The 26,386-nt window shown below is 53.3% G+C and overlaps 8 protein-coding genes across 8 annotated transcripts; 3 read left to right on the forward strand and 5 right to left on the reverse strand.

Moving 5' to 3' along the window:
• Nucleotides 1–367: 367 nt before the first annotated feature.
• Nucleotides 368–3,911, reverse strand: BO72DRAFT_483663 (putative DNA excision repair protein (Rad26L)). Its single transcript, XM_040947814.1, has 2 exons — nt 3,738–3,911; nt 368–3,675 (listed from the first exon to the last, which is right to left on the reverse strand). Exons 1-2 carry the CDS (start codon nt 3,838–3,840, stop codon nt 614–616), a joined length of 3,165 nt encoding a protein of 1,054 aa, XP_040804531.1. The 5' UTR covers nt 3,841–3,911; the 3' UTR covers nt 368–613.
• A 143-nt stretch (nt 3,912–4,054) lies between these two features.
• BO72DRAFT_445088 (exosome non-catalytic core subunit SKI6) lies at nt 4,055–5,428 on the forward strand. The gene is made up of 2 exons (XM_040943960.1): nt 4,055–4,642; nt 4,719–5,428. The coding sequence occupies exons 1-2, from the start codon at nt 4,344–4,346 to the stop codon at nt 5,227–5,229; spliced, it is 810 nt and encodes a 269-aa protein (XP_040804532.1). The 5' UTR covers nt 4,055–4,343; the 3' UTR covers nt 5,230–5,428.
• Nucleotides 5,429–5,470: 42 nt separating this feature from the next.
• Nucleotides 5,471–6,001, forward strand: BO72DRAFT_282028 (uncharacterized protein). Its single transcript, XM_040940296.1, has 2 exons — nt 5,471–5,875; nt 5,949–6,001. The coding sequence occupies exon 1, from the start codon at nt 5,545–5,547 to the stop codon at nt 5,812–5,814; it is 270 nt and encodes an 89-aa protein (XP_040804533.1). The 5' UTR covers nt 5,471–5,544; the 3' UTR covers nt 5,815–5,875; nt 5,949–6,001.
• On the forward strand, nt 5,831–6,770 carry BO72DRAFT_371082 (high-affinity Cu transporter CTR3; the record flags this gene model as incomplete). The annotated part of the gene is made up of 4 exons (XM_040940987.1): nt 5,831–5,875; nt 5,949–5,979; nt 6,077–6,587; nt 6,734–6,770. The coding sequence occupies 4 exons, from the start codon at nt 5,831–5,833 to the stop codon at nt 6,768–6,770; spliced, it is 624 nt and encodes a 207-aa protein (XP_040804534.1).
• A 1,227-nt stretch (nt 6,771–7,997) lies between these two features.
• Nucleotides 7,998–9,682, reverse strand: cyp4 (peptidyl-prolyl cis-trans isomerase). Its single transcript, XM_040942808.1, has 4 exons — nt 9,036–9,682; nt 8,616–8,785; nt 8,430–8,536; nt 7,998–8,373 (listed from the first exon to the last, which is right to left on the reverse strand). The coding sequence occupies exons 1-4, from the start codon at nt 9,229–9,231 to the stop codon at nt 8,187–8,189; spliced, it is 660 nt and encodes a 219-aa protein (XP_040804535.1). The 5' UTR covers nt 9,232–9,682; the 3' UTR covers nt 7,998–8,186.
• Nucleotides 9,683–10,325: 643 nt separating this feature from the next.
• On the reverse strand, nt 10,326–13,537 carry BO72DRAFT_282065 (putative cell polarity protein). The gene is made up of 3 exons (XM_040940297.1): nt 12,036–13,537; nt 10,874–11,983; nt 10,326–10,819 (listed from the first exon to the last, which is right to left on the reverse strand). The coding sequence occupies exons 1-3, from the start codon at nt 13,302–13,304 to the stop codon at nt 10,418–10,420; spliced, it is 2,781 nt and encodes a 926-aa protein (XP_040804536.1). The 5' UTR covers nt 13,305–13,537; the 3' UTR covers nt 10,326–10,417.
• Nucleotides 13,538–16,755: 3,218 nt separating this feature from the next.
• BO72DRAFT_521321 (metallophosphoesterase domain-containing protein) lies at nt 16,756–17,877 on the reverse strand (the record flags this gene model as incomplete). The annotated part of the gene is made up of 1 exon (XM_040949749.1): nt 16,756–17,877. Exon 1 carries the CDS (start codon nt 17,797–17,799, stop codon nt 16,756–16,758), a length of 1,044 nt encoding a protein of 347 aa, XP_040804537.1. The 5' UTR covers nt 17,800–17,877.
• A 1,312-nt stretch (nt 17,878–19,189) lies between these two features.
• On the reverse strand, nt 19,190–23,225 carry hmg1 (HMG-CoA reductase). The gene is made up of 4 exons (XM_040940298.1): nt 22,556–23,225; nt 22,127–22,492; nt 19,751–22,071; nt 19,190–19,701 (listed from the first exon to the last, which is right to left on the reverse strand). The coding sequence occupies exons 1-4, from the start codon at nt 22,895–22,897 to the stop codon at nt 19,362–19,364; spliced, it is 3,369 nt and encodes a 1,122-aa protein (XP_040804538.1). The 5' UTR covers nt 22,898–23,225; the 3' UTR covers nt 19,190–19,361.
• Between the last annotated feature and the right edge of the window lie 3,161 nt (nt 23,226–26,386).

Below are 26,386 nucleotides of genomic sequence, written 5' to 3' on the forward strand. Positions count from 1 at the left end.
CGGGTGTTGTGGACATACCTTCCCAAAAAAAAGGACCTGCACAACAGCCTATAGTTATGGTTCAACACCGGCTTGCAGGACGAGCTCACTACCGTTTCGGCGTCATACTATACTGGATACCCGATTGATTTCATAGTACGGAACATGCGTTTTCAAAGAAAAAGTTTCAACAAGAGAAGGGGAAAGGGAAAAGGGAACAGAACATAGGTCAGCCACTCTTATGTGGATACATGTCCATGTTTCGTACACATTGGGAGGAAGGCTGATGGGGTGGGGGAGGGGTGAGCAGCGACCATTTTTCCTTATTATTGTTATTTTCTTCAGCCTTCACCATAGACTTCAGCCCACTGAATGATAATATAATATTTCAATTTGCAAAACCGTAATTCATGTAGTATGTGTCTGCCTGAAAGAAAGGGGTATCGTTTGCTTGGTTGTTGCTTGTAGATATTGCATATCCTGACCGACAATGCATTCCAACCCGATAGATAAATCGAAGCCTGGAAAGACTTGTCCCCAATTACCTACCAATACCAAACCAAGGGGTAATTTAAAAATGGACAGAAGAAAACCCCCACCCAGATGCCAGCTAGTGTAAGAATCCCAAACCTGTTCAACCTCCTCTCCCATCTCCTTCACCACCACCACCACCCTCGGCCTTCACCTCGGCCTTCACCTCAGTAAAATTCTCCTCCCTCCGCTCAGCATACCACCGCTCTAAGCACGCCCGCCGCTCCGCCTGCGTCATGCCCTCCACCACCAAAGCGAACTCGGTCGCATTCGCGAACCCGAACCGCCGCGCCATACTACAGAACTGGCGCTTCATGACCCCCCGCGGCGGGTGGAATTTATACTTGACGTAAGGCTGCTGTTGACCGGATGGCTGCGAAGACAGTAGGAGCTGCGATTGCGATTGCGATTGGGACTGGGATTGCGAGTTGCGAGATGCGGCAGCGAAGACCCGCTTGTCGAGGGCGCGGTGGTCGTCGGCGGTGAGCTGGGCGCGGCGGCTGAGGCGTTCCTCGACCTTGGAGGAGCCGATGACTTCGTTGTTGAGGTGGGTGTATTCGACGCCGGCGTTGGCAAGGATGGCTTGGATTGGGTCGTGGCGGGGCGGGGTGTTTTGGGCTGGGTGGGCGGGGCGGGTTGATGACGGGGCGGTCTCGCCGCGGATCATGGCGGCGAGGTTGTTCATGACGGCGTCGGTGGTGGTGTCTTCGTGGGCGGGCTGGGGTGTGTTATTGAGCGGATGGTCCGGGTCATCCTCCTCCTTCGCCATCGCGGTCAGGTCAATGTCCATGACTTGGACGCCGGCGCGGCTTTCGGCGACGTTGGTCTTGTTGACGATCTCGCGGAGGACGATGTTGTCGGTGCGGTAGGCGAAGAGGTTGTCCATCCCGAAGATCTCGCCCTTCTTGTCCTTGTTCTCCTGCACGCCTTTGAAGTAGCGGCGCTCCGAGCTGGCGTTATAGCCGATGTTGGCCTGCTGCTGCTTGTAGATCTGGCGGGCGTAGACGATCTCCTCGATGGTGCCGACGGAGATGAGGCGGAAGACCTCGACGTCGCGCGACTGGCCGATGCGGTAGGCGCGGTCCTGCGCCTGCAGGTCGTGCGAAGGGTTCCAGTTGGGGTCGACGATCACCACCTTGTTGGCCGAGGTGATGTTGAGCCCCACGCCGCCGGAGCGTGTCGAGATCAGGAAGACGAACTGCCGCGGGTCCGAGTTGAACTCGTCCACCACCTTCGTGCGGTCCTCGTAACTCATCGACCCGTCCAGGTAGCTGACGTTGTAGCTGGTGTAGTGGAAGAGCATCTGCAGCATCTTGAGGAGCCGCACGCTGTGGCTGAACACCAGCACCTTGTCGCCGTTGGCGTGCCACCATTTCAGCAGCTGCCGCAGCACCTTCCACTTGCCGCAGAACTCCGGGTTGGCGAAGTTGACGATCGAGTCCCGCGAGCGGTACAGCTTCTCCCACTGCTCCGGCACCGCCAGCTCGAGCATCTCCTTGTCCTTCTCCTGTTTCTCCGCGGGATCGCCACCCTGGGGGATGAGGATGGCGAGGTGGTTGCTGAGCTTCTGGAGCACGGCGATGGCCGGGAACACGTAGCTTTGCCATTTCGCCCCAGAGGGCAGGAGCTGGTGGCAGCACCAGCCAGATTTCCTCCCGGAGCCGCAGTCACAGGGATCGGTCGATGTCTTGATGTATGTGACGATCTCGCTCTCCAGGATGTTCTCGTAGGCCGCGGCCTGCGTCTCGGTAAGCGGGCAGAAGACGACCCGGTCGACTTTCTTGGGCAATTGGTCGGCGATCAGAGTCTTCATGCGCCGGAGGAAGAACTGCGGCAGGAGATTCTCGACAAGCTTCTTGGCCGTCGTACGGGCCTTACGGAGCTCGTACACAGTGGCATCGTGCGACTGCCCGAGCTTGAGAGGCTCAGAGATCGTCTTCTTCCAGACGGTCACCGGGCCCAGTTTGCCCGGATTGCACCAGTTCAGCAGCGTCCAAAGCTCCTCGTATTTGTTCTGGATTGCGGTGCCCGTGAGGCCGATCCGACAGAGCGCGTTGATCATATTCATCGCTTTGGTCGTTTCCGACTTGCGCTCCTTGATGATATGGCACTCGTCCGCAATGACGCAATCCCAGTCCACCATGTTGACGGCATCTTTGTTGTGCAGGTAGGTGCTGTAGGTGGTGATCAGGATCTCAATTCGTCCGGACCTTGCGGCTTGGAGCGCGAGCTCCTTGCTGTCACCGTGGTAGGTATCGACCGACCACCAGCCCCAGCGGGCCAGCTCCGAGATCCAATTCTTGATCAAGGTCCCCGGACAGACGATCAGCGTCCGCGGATACCAGCAGTCTTGTCCACTGCGGCGCATCTTTCTCATGCGCTTCGCATCTCTTTCATCCCCCGTCTTCCCGTAGGCAGCCGTAAGGAAGGCGATCACCTGCACGGTCTTCCCTAAGCCCATATCGTCCCCGAGGATTCCGCCCTTCTGGTATACGAACAATTCGTGTAGGAAGGCGGCGCCGTCTACTTGATATTGACGCAGCCACTGCGCGATTGGGGCGGGGATCAGTCCCAGGGAGTAAGGCAGCGTGATATCCTTGTAGTGATTACACGGCCTCAGATGCTCAAAGGCCGGCTTCTCCTGCAGGAATTCAAGCCGCTCGTCGTCTGAGAATTCGACCTGGTCGTAGCTGGGAGGCAACTTCAACCCCGACGCCTTGAGATGTTCCATCCGGCGGTCGAACTGCACTCGACGCCTCTGCAAGTAGTCGGGGAGGGTGTATTCCATCAACTCATCCTCGGAGGAATACTCTGCACCATACTCTCTCAGCGGCCGCCGCGGCTTGGCTTTTGCATTCGATTTCGGGAGTCGGCCAACGAAGGAGCTGGTGGTGGGAGGTTCGAGTTTCAGAGGCTTGTTGACGTTGGTTTTCCGCGCGCTCGTGGACTGCCGCTTGCGTTTGAGGGACTTCCGGTTCTTGAACTCCTCGTAGGCGGCCGCGCCCTCGTTGAATGAGGATGATGCATTGTCGCTGTCACTGTCGCCGGCGAGGTCCACGACGGCGACGGGGGTTTTAGTTTCAGGAGGCGAGGACCGCTGCTTGATCGGTGTGCGGGTGCTCGTCGAGGGACGAGGTGTTCTGTCGTCTGCGATCGAGGTTTGACCTGCATTCACAAGGTGAGAGAGACGCCAGGTTAATTATCCCGAACAAAATGCGGAGACATACGAGCGAGAGCAAGGCGGGCGGAGGGACGTGGGGTGTCAAGGTCATCGTCATCTGTGCCGATTGTAGTGGCATCCGAGTCCCCTGGCTCCCATCCTGAGCCCATGTTGAGGCCGACTGCCAGATAAATGAGTTATTACCGACATGAAAATGCAGGTTGAAAGAAGGGCGGCCTGGTAGTTGGAGAAGCCGCAGTGCGGAGACGCGAGACGGCGGAGGATGGCAGTCACTGGACGGTCATTGGGTTGGCCGGCCTCCCGATTGGGCAACGAGCTGATCACACTCGAATAATTCGGCGCCGAAAAGTCAACCTCCGCAACCTCAATCCCATCGCCAATTTCACCCTTCACTGCCCTACGCGCGCCCTTGAATATCACTCTCGAGACCTACTCTTCGAAGGAACTTCATCCTTGCACGGTTATTACGCCGATTTCCTTATCTCAACTGTGCCCCTCCGTCGCAGCCACAAAAGTCGAATTACACGTTGGTGCGGGGAGCAAAATCGGACTTTCGCAAGTCGCTCTTCCCATCTCTCTCTCCCCGCCGTCGCAACCCACACAGAAATAGACGACGCCATTGAGCATACACACACGCACACACACAACCAAAATGCCTCTCGACACGTCTACCACATACCCGCTCACCAAATTACGCCTGGATGGCCGACGCTGGAACGAGCTGCGGCTCCTTCAGGCCCAGATTTCCACCAACCCCGCCAGTTCGGGCTCGTCATACCTCGCCATGGGCAACACGGCGATCATCTGCTCGGTCCACGGGCCAGCCGAGGGCCGTCGCGGGGATGCCTCCGGCGGCTCAGCGGGCTCCTCCGGGGCGGTCGTCGAGGTGGATGTGAACGTCGCCGGGTTCGCGGGGGTGGATCGGAAACGCAGGGCGGGAGGAAGTGACAAGTAAGGAGTCCCTACGGAGGATATATTTATACAACATATCAGCGTTACTAACTCGTTTTCTTCTATCTGTGTATAGACAATCCTCGCGCATCGGGACCATCCTACGCTCCGCCTTCCAGTCGCACCTGCACACCTACCTCTACCCGCACAGCACGATCAGCATCCACGTCTCGGTGCTGTCGGCGGACGGCTCCCTGCTGGCGGCGGCCGTCAACGCCTGCACGCTGGCCCTGGTGGACGCGGGGATTCCCATGCCGGGGCTTCTGTGCGCCTGCACGGCCGGCATGAGCGGCAGCGCGTCCACGCCCCGCGACCCCAACAACGACTTCCTGGACCCCCTGCTGGACCTGTCCCTGCCGGAGGAACAGGAGCTGCCGTTCCTGACGGTGGGGACGACGACGACGGTGCCGGTCGGGGAGGCGGCGATGATCCACGATGACGAGGACGAGATGAAGGTGTCGATGTTGACGATGGACTCCAAGGTGCACTGCTCGTATGTGGAGACCATGCTGGCGGTGGGCATTGACGGGTGCAAGCAGATCCGGGAGATTCTGGAGGGGGTGATCAAGAAGTCGGCTCGCCGGTGATTTTGTGTTTGTTTTGTTTTGTATTTGGTTGTGTTGCGATGAAAAAGCATGGCAGGCGAAATATTCGTGTATATACCCCGTGAAATGAATGCCATGGGCGGTGTTAGGTGTGTTTCTTGGAGACTCCAGTACGCGTTCTTTCTGCATTGCAAATTCTTTCATTTGATGTTGTGGACGGTCGTGGTCTGAGAGGGCCCGGGGGTGGGGAGTGCATAAATCTGCTCAATTCTGCGCGCGGTGCATCTTCCCCATTGGCCGGGCCAGGGGGGGTAGCGAGTGGGCATCGTGTTGCCAAAGTCTTGGAATCTGCGCAGGATGAGCGAGTTTCTATTGCTATGGTTGATGGATCAGACAATGGGTTGGGCTCGCGGTGAGCTGCGTGGGTGGTTTGGGTCAAACTGGCTATATCAACCTTTGAACCCCCGCTGTCTCCAGGACATACGATCTGATCATCCTCTCCGTCTTGGTACCCAGACAATCCATCGTCAATATGGATATGCCCACATCCACATCTACAACTATGGACATGATAATGACCATGACCATGACCACGTCGCCGACCACCACCGCCGCCATGGGCAGTAGCACCGCATCCTCCAGCATGGACATGGACATGGACATGGGCTCCTCCAGCTGCCAGATCTCCGTAAGGACCCCCAAATCCCCTTTCTCCTCTGCCCGATATCGAACACCATCAATACTAAGAATAAGCTACCCAGATGCTCTGGAACTGGACCACCATCGACGCATGTACGCCTTCCCCAAGCCCAATCCAACCCAACCCTAACCTGAATCGGATCAACCCTAACCCACCCCTCCCCCCCAAAACACTAAGAACCAAAAACAGGCTTCCTCTCCAAAACCTGGCACATAACCACCAAAAGCATGTTCGCCGGCACCTGCCTCGGCACCATCTGCCTAGTGGTGTGCCTGGAGTTCCTGCGTCGCGTCGCGCGAGAGTACGATGCTTTCCTCGTCCGGCGGGCCCGTCTGCGGTATCAGTTTCTGGCGAATCTTGATTCCCCCGAGGGCGAGATGCACACAGCGCTGCCGTCGGCTTCGGCTTCGACTTTTCGGTGTAAGGATGCTGCTGCTGCTACCACAGTAAGAACAGCAGCAGCAGCAGCGGCAGCAGCTGCTACTCCAGCGGGCGCAGCACCACCACCACCCTACCGCCCAACCCTACCCGAGCAACTCGTCCGAGCAACCCTGCACATGCTGCAGTTCGCCGTGGCGTACTTCGTCATGTTGCTGGCGATGTACTTCAACGGGTACATCATCATCTGTATCATCGTGGGGGCGTTTTTGGGGGCGTTGGTGTTTTCGTGGGAGGTGATAGGGTCTGGGGATGGGGTGGGGTATGCTTTTTTCTCTTTCTGCTTCCTTCGGAGTATCATTCTCTCGTTCTTTGCTTGTGGTGTTCCGTGTCGGGGTTCTTTGATTGGAAGCGGGAAGGGGGGAAAAGGGGAAGGGGGGCTTTGGCTGACTTGATAATCTGTCCCAGGAACGATGCTACGGCCGTGACGAAGTGCTGTGGTTAGAAGATACCGGGCATCAGTTGTTGCGGGGTGGGTCTCGGTATACTGGAGATGATCGGGGTTGAGACGGTCTGCGATGCAGATACATTAACTTACCCGCATTCAACACTACGAGGTTAAGAGAGATGAGGATGGGTTTTCCATCCTGGACCATGGAGAGGGAGGTACAGTTCAGGAACGGAGGAGGAGCTGGATTCAGGATTCAGTATTGCAGGGTCCGGAAATAGCCTGCCACTACTACTACCACTACTACTACTACTACTACTACTACAGCCCCAGAATAGTTCTCCACTACCGTCAATCCATGTACACCGTAGAGTAGAGTAGAGTAGAGTAGTAGGATATCAAAGACAACAGAATAACCCGTTGTCTAGTACACTACACCACTGCACTACAATCAGAGCCCAAACCCGTCAAAGACAGCATAGAATCCCACCAAGGCAGGTAACTAAGTTAAGGTACTTTGTGCAAGCAATTGTGCTCAAACCAACGATACACAACCCAACCCTACAACCTCCATTCAACCTCTGCCCCCTCAAAAAGAAAACCCCCTAAATAGAATCCGATTCAATCTAAAAGCCATTCAGAACCAACTAACCAACAAACTAAACCAAACCCTAAGTACACTCACGACTTCTACCTCCAGACATCGCACCCTACAGATAGATCTACTTCCAACACCTCTACTTACCAGTCAACGACTGAAAAGCACTAGAGCTACCGCTTAACACCACATCAACTGAAATGCTATAGTACAGGACATACTAATCACTAATCTTCTGGAAAGCGAGTTATGCGCACCACAACGCAAAAAAAAAAAAATGCAGCCGGCCTTGCAGACACACATGCAGATACACCTGCAGTTGCAGTTGCAGTTGCAGGGTCACTCAAGATGTCATGTTCACGCTGTGTCCAGTTGTCGGAACCAGACGGCAATGGCGCCTCCGTCCGGGTACGTACTCAGTAAGTCAAAAAATTACCCCGCTATCCCAAGCGGGGTCAACTCGGATCTTACTCTAACTTGAAAGTTTGCCACTCGACCAAAATGCCCAGGTCGGTTCGCCCTTCTCTCTTAACCCGCGGTACTGACTTCATCATGGCGTAACGCAAGAATTCGATTTCTCCTGCTCAGTGACTGCAATGACGATTCGCATTGGGACTGCATTCTAGTATGTTTTATGCGCGCAGCAAATAGTCGAGTCGTTGTCTTACAACTACGAGCATTGACAACCAAAGGGAACATATGCAGAGTTCAATATGGACACTCTAGATTACAGCGTACGAGATAGGAAAAGTGGGAAGCAAATAGATGAGAGAGAAAAAGAAAGAAAGAAAGAGTCCTATTGGTCCACCTTACTCATTCTTCTTTTTCCCTCTCCGTATCACATATTTTTGGCTCGTTAAATGGCTAAAAACTGCTTACAACTCACCACTGTTGATGATCGTGGGCTTGACGGCGGAGCGGACAGCACCAGAGCCGCTGCCGAGGGCCTCGAGCTCCTTGACGACCTGCATGGACGCCTCGTCAGCAACCTCGCCGAAGACGACGTGCTTGCCATCGAGCCAAGAGGTGACAACGGTGGTGATGAAGAACTGGGAGCCGTTGCTGTTGATTTGGAAGTTAGCGGGAGCTGCTCCCTCTGTTTTAACAAAAGAACTTACGTGTGGGGACCAGCGTTGGCCATGGAGAGGAGACCGGGGCGGTTGTGCTTGTAGATGAAGTTCTCATCGGCAAACTTCTCGCCGTAGATGGAGCGACCACCAGTACCCTAGATGATGAATGAGTTAGTCGGGATGCTTGTTGCTCCTCAACCAGGGCCAATTGAAGAACCAGTGAGAGACACTTACGTTGTGGCGGGTGAAGTCACCACCCTGGAGCATGAACTGGGGGATGATACGGTGGAAGGTAGAGCCCTTGTAGCCCTCACCCTTGGGACGCGTGCAGAGCTCACGGAAGTTGCGAGCAGTCTTGGGGACGTCCTTCTCGTAGAGGTTGAAGTTGATGCGGCCAACCTTGGCTGGAGAGTCGGAGGAAAAAGATCATGTCAGTCAGAGATTCCCTTGCCATTGGAAGACTCTATTCAAAGAAAGAGGGGAGAGATGAAGCATGTCCTAGCCTCCTCTCACCCCGTCACCGAATCCCAAAGAGGGGTAAGAAAAGGCTGCTCCTCTGCCTCTCCCTCTCTCTCTTCAGGCAACAGCAGCAGTAGCAGGAGCTGGAGAGGCAAAAATCGAAAAAAAAAGACGAGAATCAAAATCAAGACTTACGGGCGCTGGAGCCCACAGGGGCGTACTCGACTTCGAAGAAGGCCTTGGTGTTTCCAGACATGGCTGCGGATGTTTGATGGAAAGAACGAAGAGAGAGGAAAGAAGGGGAGTTGCAAACGGGGATGGAGAAGAGGGGACGAGAAGCGAAGGACGAGCAAGGTGGGGTTATTGTTGACCTCAGGCTTCGGGAGAACATTGTTGCTGGAGGGGCAGTCCGCACTATACCGCATCAGGATCAGCTCGATGCACACTGGAAGGCTTCGTCCACCCACAGCCACCAGCTGTGCAGTCTTCCCGCTTGGTCATTCGTGGAGCCTCAGGCTGCCAACCCAGGCTAACAGGGCGAGCTGGTCAGCAGCCCCCAACCGCCGCTGTCGGACCTCTTCCATCCACTTCCATGGAGAGACGCGCGCGCCTCATCATCGAGTCTCATCCGCTGAGCAGCACTCACGACCAATTGGGATCGGGCAGAACAGGGGATGGAGGTGCACTTACAGAAATTCAAGCTTACAAGATGATTAAAGATGGTGCAATGGCTGCTGGTGTGGAGAGGAAAGGGAAATCAAGCTCAAGGGGAAGATATCGGACCGGCGAAGAAAATATTCCAGCCAGCTCCCCAAAAGAGTATGGCCTCGGATTAAGTAATACCACCTCAGCTCAGCTCAGCTTAGGCCGGCCGGAGCTCCCCCAACCTGGTTCCAGCCACCCAGCATTCTCGCCCCGGAATCCCTCGGGAGACACAGCAGCCACGTGATCAGCCCCCTCGACTACAGTTAAACCATAGCAGTACTGACTTGTGATACCATCGTTATTGACAAGATATCTGCAATATTCTGGACAAGGCTATTCAAATCTAGAAACACATAATCCAAACAGAAGATTTGAAAGACTGACCGCTGCATCAACAACTGATCAGCCGTTCCTGTGCATATCAAATCACAGGTAGACCACGGAAGGGCCATCGAAGATGAAGACAAAGTTCACATCGCTAATAGAGGAAAGTGTACATGGAACGATGATAAGAAGAACAGCGAAAAAAGAGGTGGGGTTCGCAGGGCGAGAAGTCTTGTACCCAACACCGAGAACGAAAGTAAAAGAAGTCATAAAAGCTCCTCCAGGTATCAACGTCTCATTCCGCATGGTTACTCATTGTCATGCACAGTATATGCAGAAAGATACCGCCATGATTAGCAGTTAAAGGATCATCATCGCTTGCGTGATGGCAAACAGACGATCAAGAAAAGTCGGGGAAATATGTAGGAGAAGTGAAGAAATAAGGTACAACATGTCTCGCCATAGACATGAATTTGAAGTGGCGGGTAGAAGATATCGAGCATTGAACAACAACAATATGTTATGCCGAGCTCATCGGATCGGCCGTACTACCGGAAGTCATCTTCCTCATCGTCTAGTTCATGAGGGTCTAGCTGATGAACAAGCTCTTTGGTCTCCCGAGCGATCTCAAAGGCAATGGGCGGAAGTTTGTTGGTGATGGCGCGGAGCTCGACGAAATCAGAGACCCCTTCGCCCTCGGCGGCGGTGCCTGTCAGCCGGTCCCGGTGCTGTTCCAAGGTCTGGATGATGGAGCCGGCACGTTGACGCAGAGTGGGACTGACTTCAGGACCACTGATGTAGTGCTGCGTGGAGGAGTTTACCTGGGACACCACGGAAGAAATGGCAGAGATATGGGTGCTGATGGTGTTGAGGCCTTGTTCAGAGCGAATGCTAGCAACAAGAGCCTGGATCGACTGAACGAGTCCGTCCGTTTGATCCTCGAGGTAGTACTATATTCCAAGTTAGAATCCGCCTACAGGGGCGCTAAGAGTGGATGCACCCACCTTGAGTTCATGGAGCTCGTGGTCCACAGACTTCACGGGATACATTGTATGCATTCCTGCATTCATACCGGGCGAGGCAACTTCGTGCTCAGCAGGAGCGCTCATGGCACTGTAAACGGAATCGTTACGGCTGAGCCGACCCTGGCTGGGCGCCACACTGAAATAGTCGGGGGACTTCATCTGGGCGACTTGCGCTTCGTCGTTCTCGTCATCGTTCAATTCGTCTGCCGGAGTGGGCCGAATTTTCACGATGCGGATCAGCCCAATAACTGCAGATGACAAATGCGAAGCTGCAGCATCCAGGAGAGAAAGCGGGGAGAGTCCACCGGAGCTGGCGAAATTCTTGGTCGCAGTAATCATGTTGTTTGCAGTGGCAGATACTTTGCGGGTGGCCTTGGCACTCAGCGCGGAGAGCTCCTCGTTGCTCTCTTTGCGCAACTCTACATCGTGAAGGACGTGGCGCACGGCAACAACGACGGCTTTGATCTGCTGCATGACCAGCTGAGGGTCATCCTCCCGCGCTATGCGCAGCAGTTCGTCGATGGAGATCTGGAATTTGGTCACATGCACATCCATGACGAGGCCCGTCTCCTGGATAAATTCGTTGTCCTTCACGACGCTCGCGGCATCTGCGCGCAATTCCGACATGCCGATGGATGAGGTGCGCTGTCGTAGTTGAGTCTTCGCTTTGGCGTACCGTGCCTTCCATTGTTTTACCTCCTCTTCCAGTCGATGGACCTCCGTCGTAAGCCGCTCTTCCTGCTCCCACTTGGTATGGCTCTGTTCCGATAAGGCCCTCATCTCCACGAGGAACCCTGCTGCCTCCCGCCTGACTTCTTCGGTCACCCTTTGTTGCTCTTGCAGCTCCGTCTGCAAGCTTTGGTGCTTGATTTCAAGGTTACTGAATTTGGCCTGCAACTCAGCATCACCCGTGCTCTGCCGCGAAACCTGATCGATCTGACTGCGCAGTTCCATCTCAATATCCTGCTGTTCAGTCCGGACCTTTTCGAGTTCTTGCTGAAGGGAGTGGTTCAGATCTTCGGCCTGCGTTATTTTGCTCTCCAAGTCCGACTTGATATCCTCCCACTCTTGGCGTTCTGCGACACTGATCTGTTCCACCTGGTTAGCTAGAATGGATTTTGACCGCGGCGAGCCAACATGCCTGTGATTTGTCTTGTTCTTCCTGATATCTTGAAAGCTCCTCGTCTTTCGTTTTGACCAACTCTTCCAGCATGCCCAATTTGCTCTGGTCTTCCTCGTAATTTGAAAGCTCCTGATCCCTCAATTTGAGCAGCTCCTCTAGCTTTGTCACCTTTTCTTGGAGGAAAGACACCTGCGACTGGGTCTCGGCCAGCATTTTGCGGTCACCATCTCCTAAAGTTGTCCCGGTCCCTCTCCTACTGTTGAGAACCACATCCAGGGCAAACGCATCACTGCGCGCATCGTAGTCGTCTTCCGTACCCGCCGCGTCGTCATCATCCTCCACCATGGTACTTTTATTGGGAACAATTGTGTTGCTCTGGAACGACTTCGCCGTGGGGCCATCTCCGTTCATGCTAGGCGGTGGGCCTCCTAAGGAACCCTGGCGTGGGGGGTAACGCATCGGACTCGGAGGCGGCATCGCCCCGGGCGGATACCGTGGGGGTCCCCGGTTCTGTGAGTTGCGGCCCCCGGGGCCCGGCGGAGGAAACCCATTGGGCGGAAAGCCGGTGGGAGTGGGAGGAGGGCGTCCGCGAAAGCTCGGGGCGGGACTGACGGCGCGACTGGTATCTCGGGCTGGGAACTGCGGAAACCGACGCTCGAGTTCCGTGTACACATCCGTCGCAAGATCTCTGAACCGTTGGTGTTGCAGCGAAGCCAGCTTCTTCCGTGCCTGATTGCGCTTCTCGTGGAACTCCTTTCGCGGGGTGAGGAACGGAGGGATATCGGGACGAGGGGGCCGGGAGGGCGATGGCATTGCCTGCTGTCGTCGGAGTAGTTCATCGTAGACGTCCGTACTGAGCTCGTGGAACTGGGTGGGCGAGAGTCGCAGCAGCTTGTCGCGAGCTTTGTTCGATTTGCTATTTAGGCGATCTTCCCGATACGGGCCTTGGAGAAACCGGCGCAGAGCGACGTAGTGTTGGCCCAGGACTTCCTCCAGCCGCCTCTGCCGCTTGGTGCGGTCGGGTAAGGTCCCATCGCTCGATCGCGCGGCCACGGAGCTCGGCGGAGACGGGTTGCCAGCATCGCTCAGCGGGCCCGAGGAGCCATTTGGGATTCCCTCCACCGTCGACGAGCCACTGGGGACGCCTGATGTTGGCGGTGTCGCGAGATTGCTGCGTGTCGAAAAAGTCGGGGAAAAGGGCGGGTCGGTTTTATTGTATTGGTTGATCCCAGACCAGTCACTCCCATCCACAGAGACAGGCGACATGGTCCCTGAGTGACCGTTCATAGGTCAAAGTGATTTTGGTCACTGAGCGGCTCGAGAAGACCGGGGGGTGCAACTATGCATGCGAGGATGTGCGACGGGCGGAACTGCGGCACCCGGGCCATCGACCAGGCTCGATGGAGGGTTTAGCAGAGGAGTGGAGTTGTAAGAAGAGATCGCTTGTTGTAAATGTCGGCCAGACTCAAAAGAAAGAGCTTGACGCAAAGGCCAGTTCTGTGACTCTGGAGGGGGTGGTAAGAGGAAGAGTTCAGCAGCGACAATAGGAGACTCAGTAAAGGCGAGCCGGTACGGGGGGGAAGTAGTTTCTCGGCCAAGTCGGCACGGGCACCAATAATGGAGAAGAGACGACCAGCAAAGATGAAGTAAACAATGAGAACAGGAAAGGTCGGATTAGGATCAGATTAAAGCCGGGCAAATTAAGCCACCGGGGAAAAAGTCGCAGCCACCAGGAAGAACCTTGGAAAACAGCCTCAAGGAGAAATAGTCCATGGGTGGAGGAAGAGGAAGAAGAAGAGTGGTGGTAAGAGTGAAATTAGCAGTGAGTGAATGGAGTTAGTGAGTGTTGAGCCACCGAAAGACAGAAAGTGGACTGAACTGTGGACTGAACTTAGTCTAGCCGGAAGATTAATGACTGCGGCAAAGCAAAAGAAGCACCAGCCCAGCCGCAGGTGTTTTTACGAATACGGAGGATACTCAATAGGTAAGGTACCACAAAAAGGGGTATCGTATGGTTCAGTCCGTTCAGTCCACAATGTCTGCCTAGTTCTTGAGCTGTGCACTCTTACCGGTGCTTCAGTAGCAGTCCGATCTCAGTTTCGACCACGCCGACGTTGTGACAGGCACAGACTCTTTCCCTCTCTCTCTCTCTCTCTCTCTCTCTCTTTCTCAATCCCTCCTTTGCAACTTGAGCAGTCAGAAATGATGCGGAGTAGCTGTTCGACTGTCTCAGATTGACCCCAGATAGACCAGATAGACACCCGCCAGACTGATAAGAGCCCCGATCGTCCGTTGACTACTGGCCCGCCCTCCTCTCTCTATAAGTGTGGTGCAGTAAACAATCTGAGTACTGTACTTCGAACGCGGCGTCAACACTCCAGGTGCAAAGGCGATCATCTCCAGTCACATCCTCCTCGACTAAAAATAAATGCTTCATCATCCCAGCTAATGCAGGTACGAAACTACGAATACACCGTAGTGCGTCCGTCCAGGAATTCATGATTTCCTTCTTACCATGAAATACCAATATACGATACGATGACTGACTGGACCGACACATTGAACTCCACTCCTCCGCCCGGAACTGATCGATCGGTTCTAAACTGACGCACACCGTGTGGCGGTGGCTGCTGGTGCTGCTGGTGCTGCTGCTCCCAGCACCTGCCGAACAGCCACTGCATAATTCAAGGCACACTTATACATTCACCCACCCATCAACCTCTTCGCTACCAACCCCTTAAGTTAGACTCTACGGAAACAAAACAAGCATTTCCTGCCCCCGTATCCCTCCCATCAATGCCAAAAACCCACCCTCTTGAGGCTGGTGTCCCTCTCCCTCTAGGGATGACCAGTGACAAGCCCAGTGTCGATTGAAAGGAAGGAAAAAAAAAAAAAAACTGGCCAGCCCCCAACATGCGCTTCACTCCAAGCCCCCAAGGGGGGGGAAGGGGAGGGAGCACAAGCACCACTTTTGCAACCGGCTCTCCACCCGCCCATCCATCCATCTGGTCGAGACTTTTCGCTGCTAAGTTAGTTCAGGAGGTAACTTAGTTACGACTAACTTTCGTTGTTGGCCTCTGCCGAGATTGCGACGAGTCCCGCGCACGTTCGAATTCGTTTGGGGTCCAGAACCCAGAACCCAGACCCCAGAGCCCAATGCCCCTTCAGAGCTTGGATCGGCTTATCCTAGGCCTGTGTTTTTTTTTGTCCGTCTTCTTTGTGGTCGTATGGGTGAGGATGGCAAAACCTGTTCATGCGACGAAGAGAAAAAGAAAAAGAAGACAGTGGATTTTACTCCGTAGTCTATGGTCGTTAGGTTTGAGCTATTGCTTGGGATCTTGGATTGCGATTGGTGTACTGTTTCTGAGTGATTATTGCTCATTAAGGTAAGTAAGTGCCTAGGCTTGAAGGTTAGCCTACGGTACTTAACTTTGTCTCTTTCCACCCCCCCTAAGCTTAGGGCGTAGGCAGCATCTCAGGGGGCGGCCGCCAGTTCGTAGCGTGGAGACACACCACAGTCTATGTATAACTAACCGGTGGGCTCAGAAGGCTAGAAGGTTCTAGTTACCTTCAACTACCTTCCGTGCAGTTTCATTGACTCCAACAGTACTCCGTAGCGCTGCAAACGGTAGGCAACAAGAACGCATACTCCATCTCGTCGGACTCGATATCCATTCTCCTTGGTTTATCCCAAGAAGATGGTCTCCATCAGTCTTCGGCAGACAGTTTTTGAGTTGCCGAGCCATGGGCGCTTTCCGGACGGCAAACAAACGTCAACCCGGTTTTCAGGCCCCAAGCCACGAGACTACCAACTATGTCCCATGCAACAACTTTTCGGTATAAATGGACAGTATGGAAAGAGGAGGAAACCCGAAGCTGGGAAATCAACTCCGGGGTATAAGTTAGCAGTTGACCGACGCTGTCCGGAGCAAATGGCTTCTCAGAAGACTGGCTGGTCATTGGTCAACGTCTTGGACGTAGATGTGGTAAACTACACAATACGTTGCTAGAGCTGATTATTTCAAGCAGCTCCTTTCCATATCTCATCTTTCGTGAGTCTCTAAATCACCTTGTTTTGATTATATCTGAATCGTGGCATAGTCCCCCAATATAGGCGACGGAAGTGTATGTTTTTCTTTCCACACTCTTGTCAAATTGTGGCACGATATGATTATTAATGATCGATGAGTTCTGCAGACCATCTTGACTTGAACCCTATAGCAATTTATTCTTGGTAGAAGAGTCGTACTCTATAAATTGATTTGTGGAGTCAAAGTTGTAACAACTATCCTGCTGGTCGTGATGAAATCCTATATTCAAAGATGGATCTTTCATATGGGGATGGAACACCCCTGCACGCAGCTCGCATGCGAGCGATATCCGCTTGTTGATTCCATCCATATATCATGTATTGTGTACTTGTAGCCCACAAAACAGGGTAAACAGCCATGTTTCCCACCCTCGACGACAAATGATGAAGATGAATAGGAAGCTCCAGCCCTCGCTCACAAGGACGTGGTCTAGATCATCTCAAGTGGCCATGGAAAAGGCCCTTGCTGTGGTTTGACAAGGAATTTTGGGGAGGAGGGGGGGAGGGACGAGACGAATGCCGAGGTATCTTTCCAAAGTCTGCCATATTGAGTACAGTACACTACAGTCCAGTACTCAGGCCAGGCCCAGTTACTGTATCTTCCAGTTCAGGTCTCGTTCCTTTAGTCCTCGGGGGCCTTCGCTGTCCTCAACCATGCGGCACCGCACGCGGCAGCTCAAGATCCACCCTCCAAAGCGGATGCACCGGAACCTCAGCGCTGCAACCCTGCACCGCGGCATTCACGAACAGCGTCTGGTCCCTAGGTCTCAACGGGGCTGGGTCCTCCGAGCAGTGGCTCGTTGCCATGACCGCTGGGGCCGCCGCCTCCTCCTGCTTCCCCGGCTCCACCAGCTGGGCAAGCTTACTGATGACGGTCGATCGGCCGTAGTCGATGGCCGTGAAATGCGATGGCTCGTTCTGGGTGCCCAGCCCATCAGGATCCTGATCTCGAGGACTATTGCGGGTTTCTCGCCAGTGCGCGAGCATGGCCCCCCACCCTTCGTGAATATGTCCAAAGCAATGCATCCGGGGTCTGGCGCGGGCGATGGCCTTGAACAGATCGGGGCAGCCGGCTCGTCGTCCGCGTGAATGCGTATCCCTACTAGTATAATCCATGATGCCTCGTGGTGGGCCGTGAGTGACGACCACATCGATCTGATTGCTGCGGCCGTCGAACTGGAAATCATGACCCGTGTCCGGGTGGTACTGGAAGCCCCAGTCGCCACCGAGCGAGGGGGTGCCCGGGCTGGCGTAGACGGTGAGCCGCGCGCCGTTGGCCAGGATGAAGACGTGGATGCCTTCGTCTAGCAGGACAATCCCGCTGCGTTGCTGGAGGTCGTCGGTGAAGAGCTTGATTCGGACTTCTTCATAGTCCCCGTAGACTTGCCGCACGAGGCGGCGGTCGTCTTCGCTGTGGTCGAGACCGCTGGCTTTGACCTTCTGTTGGAAGGTCGGGGTGTCCAGGGTGAAGTCGTGGTTGCCGGGGATGACCAGCTTGAGGGGTGCGTCCAGTTTCTGGAGGTGCTGGATCGTGGTGCGGAACTCGGTCAGATAGGAGCTGTCGGTCAGATCGCCGCAGTGAATCACTACGTCGGCGTGGTGCTGGGAACACTCTCCGGGGAGCTCGTGGCCGTGGGTGTCGGAGAGGATGAGGAAGCGGGTTTTGATATCGGATGGGATGGAGGTTTCCATGTTGGGTGTGAAGGATGGTTCTAGAACTTGATGAATTCATAATAGTTCTAGAGGTGATAGGAGGAAAAGGATGAAGAATGAAGACGAAGACGAAGAATGAAGAATGATTGAAGAGGATGTGAAAGAAGATCTGGAGTCACAAAAGTAAGTATGCCCTAATCATGTTGCTATATACGGGTCTGTATTCCAACACTACACCACAATTGCGTACTACGGTAGATGTGTGGGCAGTCAATCATGCTGATCCATATGATATGTCTAACAATAATAAATAGAATACTTCTAGAAGAATATTCTATAAGTATAATCTGTACAAAGGAGAGAAAGTCCCCGCCGTCCTTCTATCTCGAGCTCTTATTGCCCAGCAATCGAAGAAGCCCAGCGAACTCACTGGAGTATATTGTCTGCGAGGCTGGGGAGGGTCTGGGACGGACTCGATCGGTCGATCAGAGTGAGCGTGTTGATAAAATATTGTTGTCTTTAGCAAACTAACAGCCACGCTACAGAACCGCGAGGTTGTTTTTGATGGACGGTTGTAGACGCCTTCCTAAAGCACTGTCCTGTCCACTGCTCTTTCCTCCGTATTGCAATTGGCTGCACTGTTCCTGTTCCTGTATACAGAGACACTGCAACTGCATCGAATCCTAGCTGCTCCTACCTCGAGAGCAGTCTGCCATTTCCCGCTCAAGCAAGCTACCCCAGGAAGCTGTCAGCAGGATACGAACCATTGTGAAGGGGAAAGCAGAGAACAATGTAAAAGGCTGCTTTAGATGTCTTGTGTATTGCTGGAAATCAAGTCACATGGTCCTATACATGTTGTGTGGGGCATGCGAGAAAATAGCTAAGTCGAGGATATCCAAAGTAGGATTGAGGTAACTTTGTAGACTTCTCGTGGAACCCAGATTCGGAAGCCTCACAAAGTGCCCGGCCGGTGTCCATTCCACACGAATGCGTTGTATCTAGTACAGCGGCAGTGGCAAGTCAGCCGAAGAAACTACTACTAGCGCGCGCCTCGACTCATCCTTTACCTTAACATGTGCGACTTAGGGCTATGAGCATGCTGGCAATGAAATCTGACGATAACAAAATTCATCACATGCATTGAACCTCCCCAGTTATGTACGTAGGAAAAAAAAAACAGGTGACATTTCATCATCATATTGTAACTACAGTCAGGTAGCTGTATAGGTTGTGCAATACAGGCGAATGAACTCATCATTCGCTTTTCTTCTTCTCCGTCTATCAACAGCCCTGTCTTCACAACCAGGTAAACTCCTCCCCTCAATTAGAAAAAAAACCGACATGAAATGTGCAGAATGCCCGGATAAACTACCAGTGCGTATGCAGGAAGTAAATGTACAGTCGTAGAATAAGTCCGTCGGCGGAAGGGGGAAATGGCCAGAATTATCCCAACTAAATCATAGGCCAGATAGCCAGAACGGTTCGTATGCAGAAGAAGACGGGCGAGCAGGTGTCTCTGAGGAGCGCGGGGGAAAAGATTCTGCTCAGTGGCAGGAGGATTGGGGGACATGCATTCATAAGGCAACCGAGCGCATCGGACTTCACTTCGACGAGGTCATAGTGAGGCCTCGAGTAGCACCAACGGCGGCAGAAACAGGAGTGGCCGAGCGGGTCGGGGCAGCGCTACGGTTGTGCGCCATGTGCGCCCGGACAAGGTGGCCGGCAGCCAGGGCAGAGCACAAGCTCAGCTCACCAGCAAGCACAGCCGCGCCGACAATACGCGCCAGCTGGCGGGCGTTGTCGCCGGGGTTGGTCGGGTGGGAGCCACGCACGCCGAGGAGATCCAGCATGGCGGACTGTCCCTCGAGGATTGTGCCACCGCCAATAGTTCCGACTTCGATGGAAGGCATCGACACAGCGATTTGAAGGTTGCCGTTGAAACTACAGTAGATTAGCATAATGTAGTAAATCTTTGAGGGTGTCCACTCACTTTCTCATGGTAGTGATACAGCTGCTGCTTTCCACGTTTTGGGCGGGATCTTGACCGGTAGCAAGGAAAATCGCAGTAACGATATTGGATGCGTGGGCGTTGAAGCCGCCAATACTTCCAGCCATGGCACTTCCGATCAAGTTCTTGCTGGTGTTCAGCTCAACGAGGGCATTGACATCACTCTTCAACACACTCCGGACAACATCGCCAGGAATGATAGCCTCGGCCACGATCGATTTGCCACGGCCGTCAATCCAGTTGATAGCAGCCGCCTTCTTGTCCGTACAGAAGTTACCCGAAACAGAGATTGTAGCCATGTCGTCAAAGCCACACTCAGTAGCCATGACATTGAGTGCCTTTTCGACACCCTTCGAGATCATGTTCATACCCATGGCATCACCTGTCGTTGTCTTGAATCGGATGTACAGATAAGTACCAGCGAGGGCAGTCTTCATGTGCTGCAGTCTGGCGAAGCGGCTAGTGGAGTTGAAAGCTGTAGTCATAACGCGCTGGCCCTCCTCTGAATCCAACCAAACCTTGGCGGCTGCGGCTCGTGCAAGGGTAGGGAAACCGACACAAGGACCACGGGTCATACCGTCACCAGTCAGTACAGTCACTGCACCACCACCAGCGTTGATAGCCTTAGCACCTCGACTGGTACTAGCCACCAAGACACCTTCGGTGGTCGCCATAGGAATGAAATAGTTTTGACCATCAATGAGCATAGGACCAGCAACACCGAGAGGCAAAGGCAGATAACCGATGACGTTCTCGCAACAAGCTCCATGAACCAGAGTGTAGTTGTAATCCTTGTAGGGGAGCTTGGAGGCCTCCAAGGAGCCACTGAACTCAGACGTGGTAGCAGTCCTGGCCACGACAGATCGACGGATCTTCACTGCGCGAGTGAAAGCGTCACGGCGGCTCATAAGATCTTCATTTTCCATGGTCTTCTCCAAAGCGTAACCGGGGATCTTGCCCTTCAGGGAGAGGTCCACGAGCTCCTCATCCGATAGGAAGGCTGCTCTCTTCTCCTTCAGGAAAAGCTCGCATTCTTCAGCGCTCCTCGTGGGACCATCCTGGTTGTTCAGGTCGATCTTGGGGTATACCTTGGGCTTCGGGGCTTCCATCTTGGGTGCAGCTTCGGGCTCCTTGATACTCCATCTGGCCGCGTTGAAGAGATAGCCATTCAGAATGATACTCAAAGTCAAGGCAGCGATAATCCACTTGCTGATGACCGGGTCCTCAATGCTCTTCAGAAGGCTTTCGATCACACGCCCACCGACAGCATCGAGGAACTGATCGGTGTACTCAATCTCAAATCCTGCGCTCTCTCCAAGCGCAGCATAGTGGACAGAGGGATACTCCAATTTGTACTTGATGGGAGGGATAACTGTGACGACAGTCTCCTGCATTTGGCTCTTGGCGGCGACATAGATGGAGTCAAGACCATTCTCAGCGACCTTGAAAGGGTCAATGGGGGTAGGAGCCAAAACATTGGAAACGCGCGACAGAAGGGGGATGCTAGCGGAATCCCGAAAAGGAATAGCCGTCAAATTCACCACATTGATCAAGATGAAACCGCCAACCATCAGAATCTTGAAGAGACGGACGTTGCTGGACTTGAACTTCTTGCCAAAGATGCTGGTCTCGCTGTTGCCATTGTACTCCGATCCAGCTCTCGGCCAGTCATTGTTGGAAGCCACGTTCTCGGCAACACGCTGAGTAATCCCATCTTCCTCGAGAGCCTTGCGGAGCGCAACATGGCGTCTAATACGGGTGATTTCGAGTTTGATGCAGAGAATCGTAGTGTAGAACGTAAACAACAAGAGGCAGTCGAAAAACAGGATCCAAGCAGCAAGGAAGCAGAACTGCCTTAGGCCACCCTGGACACCAGAAGCTGCACCAGCAGCAAGAATGGCAATCTCAATGCAATAATCGCGAACAATTTCGAAACCCTGCTCTTTGATAGCAGTCTGGATAGAATCCTGGATGGATCTGGGGTTGTTGCCAGCCCGGGCGCCTTGCTTCCTATCTACGGAAGCGCTCAGGACAGCTCGAGTGAGGATGATCGACTTCTCAAATCCAATGGTCACCACCAGGAATGGAAGGCCCTCAGACAGCAGGAGCATGTTGATAGGGACCCCAAGCTTTGTGGTTACCAAAAGTCCGAACAAGAAGGCAAAAGCACCAGAGAAAAGAACGGTGGTAGCCAACCAGAAGTTCGATCCCAGACGGCGCATGGAGAAGAAAAGGGAAACAAAGCTGAGGTGCATAGAAAGGTATCCCAAGGTCATAATGACGATGTCAATGGTCTCAGCGTGCTACAGACAATTAGCAATCAAGTCATTAGGCTGGTTACAATTTGTGGGAAAATACCTTGATCAGATCGACGAATGAGTTCCATGCGTCTGCGAACCACAGCTTGAGGGCTCCAGTCGAGCCATAAGCCGGGCCACGAGCTGCCCTCATAATCCATTTCTTCTGCTCTCCTTCTCCCGCGCCAGCTGAAGGTTCGGGGATCTCTTGCACGGCCTTCAGGAAATCGGAGACCTGCTCGAAAGGAAGAGTGAACACGAGAGACGAGTCATGGGAGAAAGGCGAGAACAGGTTGGGCGTATGAGGAACCCGCTGGGCAGATGTATTCGCAGGAATGGGGACCTCGTCGACTAGAGGGGCGGTCGACACTGACTTAGATACCGAGTCGGGGAAGATGAATGTAGCAAGTGCCATGTGCTGAGCGGACTATCGGAACGAAAGGATCAGTGCATGAACAAACACAGATAGATCGATCAAGCAGATGCTCACCTCAGAGTCTTGGATGGTCGGAGCATCCTCAACTTGCCACTTCCACGAGGTACTCTCTCCCAGGCGCAAATTCCTACTGCCTCTGAGAAGAGTGTCCACATCGACCTGGCCGGGTACATTGCGCGGGTTCTTGAACGAGTCGAAAAGGCTCCCCTCCAGCAGACCAACATAGGTGGTGCTGGCCAGAAGGGCGATCACAACGATGGTGTGAATCGGGTGAAGGCAGGCACGGCGGGAGATAAACTGTAGACCGCTGGTAACTTGACGCTTGAGCCATCCGGGCTCAGCATCGCGATCTTCCTCTGTCGTACGCGACTTGCGAGGAATCAACGTCGAAGCCATGATTGCTTATGGAAGTTGGACAATTGAGTCCAAAGGAGCGGTGTGGACCGGGTGTCAAAGGAGAAGTTAGTCGAGTCGGGAGGGCGATGGTCCACGCGTTGAGATTCCGCCAAAGAGTGCCCCCGAACGTGTCGCACTAGTTCACGCGAACGATGATCTGAATTTTTAGATCTGAACAAGCACCTCCCCAAAAGTCAATGGCATGGGATTGAGGAGCGAGAGTGGTCGTTGCTTATCGGGTCTAAAAACAAAGAAAAGAGCAATGCGATGAGCTTTGCGATCGGTGGGGGGGCAAGTAAGGGCGGACGAGGGGGTCGGAGTGGCTTTACCTGACAGCAAAACGTCCAAAGTCCAACCTCTGCGTTGGGCTGATATAAGATCCCAAGCAACTGGATTCTTGAGGTTTTTTTCTTACCCCTTCTGGGACTTCCTGACTCGCTCACGGGCCCCTGAAAGAAGCAAGGGTGGAAGTACTCCCACTAGGCAGCCACAGAGGCGGTGGGATTAAGTAAATCCGCGAGTTTCGCCGCTGAACCAAGCCACAGGTTCGGCCAACAAAGACAGCCAATCGATGGCACTGCGGGAATACGGACCGCAGCAGTGCCAAGGTGGCTCAAAAGTACACTGGTCGCGTTGAGATACAACCGACAATTCACTTATCGGGCTACTACCACAAGATCAATGGATCTAGTAGTAGGTGATATAGTGAATATAGAAGGTGTAGAAGGAGAGGAAGAGGAAGGATAAAAGGAAAATGAGCGGAGAGAAGTGAGAAGTGAGGAAGGGGAGAGAGAGAGCGGAGGGGAGGGGGGGCCAACCCAGCATAAAGAAGAATTGGGAACAATAGCGACTACCGGGACAAGTTCCAATGGAGATAACCTAATCGGGATTAGTACAAATTGATAGTGGTTTTTTTCGGTTTCCCTTTTTCCACTTTTTCTTTTTTTTTTCTCCTCCCTTTTTTTCCTTCTTTTCCTTTACGAGATTAACTTACTCCGTACTTAACTTACTTCTAGTTTAGTCTGTGGTGGTCACATACTCCGCTTATCGGGAGGAAGCCGCAACAATTAATCCCAACGTGGAGGATGCACAAATGATGCCAGCTGCAAGTCTGTAAAGTAGGATTGGTTAGCGTTGTTCTGAGATCAGCATTCTACAGATTCTGCAGCCGCTTGCAGACTAACCTTGCATGTTCAATGTTGGATGGTGTATCTGCAGTGTGCATGTACAGTACATAATGCATGGATGGTATGTGAGTGTGAGCGAGCATTTGCCCAATCTCACCGAAGGGACAGACGGCTTCCAAACTTCAGTGATCAGAAAACAGTCTAATAAGCAAACTAAGATACGGAGCACTGTACAGTAACCTACCCTACTCCGTACTTACAGCCACTTTTTTTCTCCTTCAAGAGAACCCGAGCCCGAAGGAAAGGGTATCCATGTGGCCCAGCTCCCGTTAAGTTATACGGTTATAGACCGTCATTGGATCTCTGCTCAACCCTAAGAGCCACTTCTCTACTGGTCGGCAGATCAGACAAGGCATTCATGATTCAGCACTCGTAAGGTAGTAAGACGGCGGTTCTCTCGTGAAATCCAAACACTTCAGCCAAACAGCGACATGCGGGCCAAATAGCGACCCGCATGTCAGGCCAACCTCTTTTTCTAGATCTCGGCTTCCTGCGCTCTGCCGCAGCTGGTCAAGCGGTCGGAATGTATGAGATTGGGGAGAGCGTTTTTGGTGTCCGAGTGAAGCTGAACACCTCCAAACACATCGGTATCACAAACGTCATCAGAGAAATACGGATTGTGGTACTGGTTGGTGATCCCTACTAACCATGGACCACATTTGGTCTGATCATGATGACTTCAAGGAAGTCCAGCAGCAAAGCACCCTGGCCACCACCACCACCACCACCACCACCAGCAGATCATCTCTCTGATTGTCCATGCCAGCAGCGTACAGTACCGCATGCACTCATTCCCCCGATCCAGTTGGCTGAAATGGTGGCAAGGGCAATCCTGGTTCCAGCAGAGAGCAATCACACACAATCCAGTCTAAATTAGTCGTAATATTATTATTCAATGCGTTAGGTAATTTCCAAGCTCCCTCCCCCCTCCATCCCCATTCTGCCCTTTGGTGGTTAATTGGCATCCCGCTTTCGAAAGCCGTAGGAGACCAAAACCCCTCCATCTGATAAAAAATTCCAAGACTGCATCCGTAGCCCGATATTCCCTCAGTCTGCCGGGGTGGAGATCGAATGGTGGAAACCGAGACCGTCGGTGGCCACTGAAGGGCTGCGATTCATCGGAGATAACACAGCCTACCCACCCTTTTTCATCTAATCAATCTCTTCATCTCTTCTGGCGAAGAGAGGGGGGGGGAAGGGATCCCCATCTGTCTCACATACGGTTACTTTGGGTTTAGGCCTGACCTAAATTTCTCTGTGCGCTTCGGTGAAATCGTGGCAGACAGACAGAAAAAAAAGTCCTGTCAAAAACGTTGTTGTATGCTGACCATCAGAACGTCTTGCTAACCCGAGCAAGGTTGATCCCCCCCCCAGGCAACAGAGAAAAAATAAGAAGAAAACAAAAACTCCCCGGCAGATAGTCCGGAAATCGGCAGGGAAAAAAACCAGTTCAGCTGCGGGTCTGGCACTCTTGACACGTAACGAGCTTGGACCCGGATGAGATCACGGAACAAGTCGCTACGTACTTGGGTATTTTCCCAGGGCAGTATGGGAATTTGAGCTGTTGATCTAATGTCATGACATGAGTGACTTTCATGTCGGTCTCGCAAGTCGCAATGTTGGATGTACATACGGTTAATGCGTGTTCGGGGGTCGGGTTTTCCCCTGAGGACCGATAATCAATTGATGGGTACTCACTACCTTAGTTGGGCGATGGAACCACGGCGACGCTGTGGTTTTGTTTGATCCAGAGACGAGACGAAGGTGAAGTGGGGAGGGGGGGGGGGCCTTTCCAATGCCAAGCAAGAACATTGTGAGGTCGGTGAGTTGGTGACTTAGTCGACCCGAGTTATCTCAGCCCCTTGACCAGACAGGTAGATTTTCCAGAAGTCTGTCAATGAATCGTGTCACGTCCAGTAGGTATAGTACTGTATGTACGGAGTACTAGAGTACACTTCTATAGCTATAACTTCGGTAGTGAAACTAAGTACGGAGTAGTTAACTTGGATCATTGGGCGGGCGGGAGGATCTAGAAGGGGTTTGTTGTCAGTTCCATACATGAGCCGCAGTGCTGGAACCTTTTTTTATTTGCATCTTGCATTTCACAGTCATAGATAGTACTCTCAGTTTTCGCAGGAAATGTTCTTCAGCGAAAATAATCAAGCTTCATGCACAAAGCTCACAGAATATCCCAGTCATGCCCGCCCGGGTAAGTTTCTGCTTTTCAGATCGACTGTTCCCAGCCGTCCGGGAATCTGCTAGGGCTGGCGAGGGCGGGACGCGGCCATGTTTCAACACTCAC

The sequence above is a fragment of the Aspergillus fijiensis genome (assembly GCF_003184825.1).
Source record: "Aspergillus fijiensis CBS 313.89 unplaced genomic scaffold BO72scaffold_8, whole genome shotgun sequence".
NCBI classification, from domain to species: domain Eukaryota; kingdom Fungi; phylum Ascomycota; class Eurotiomycetes; order Eurotiales; family Aspergillaceae; genus Aspergillus; species Aspergillus fijiensis.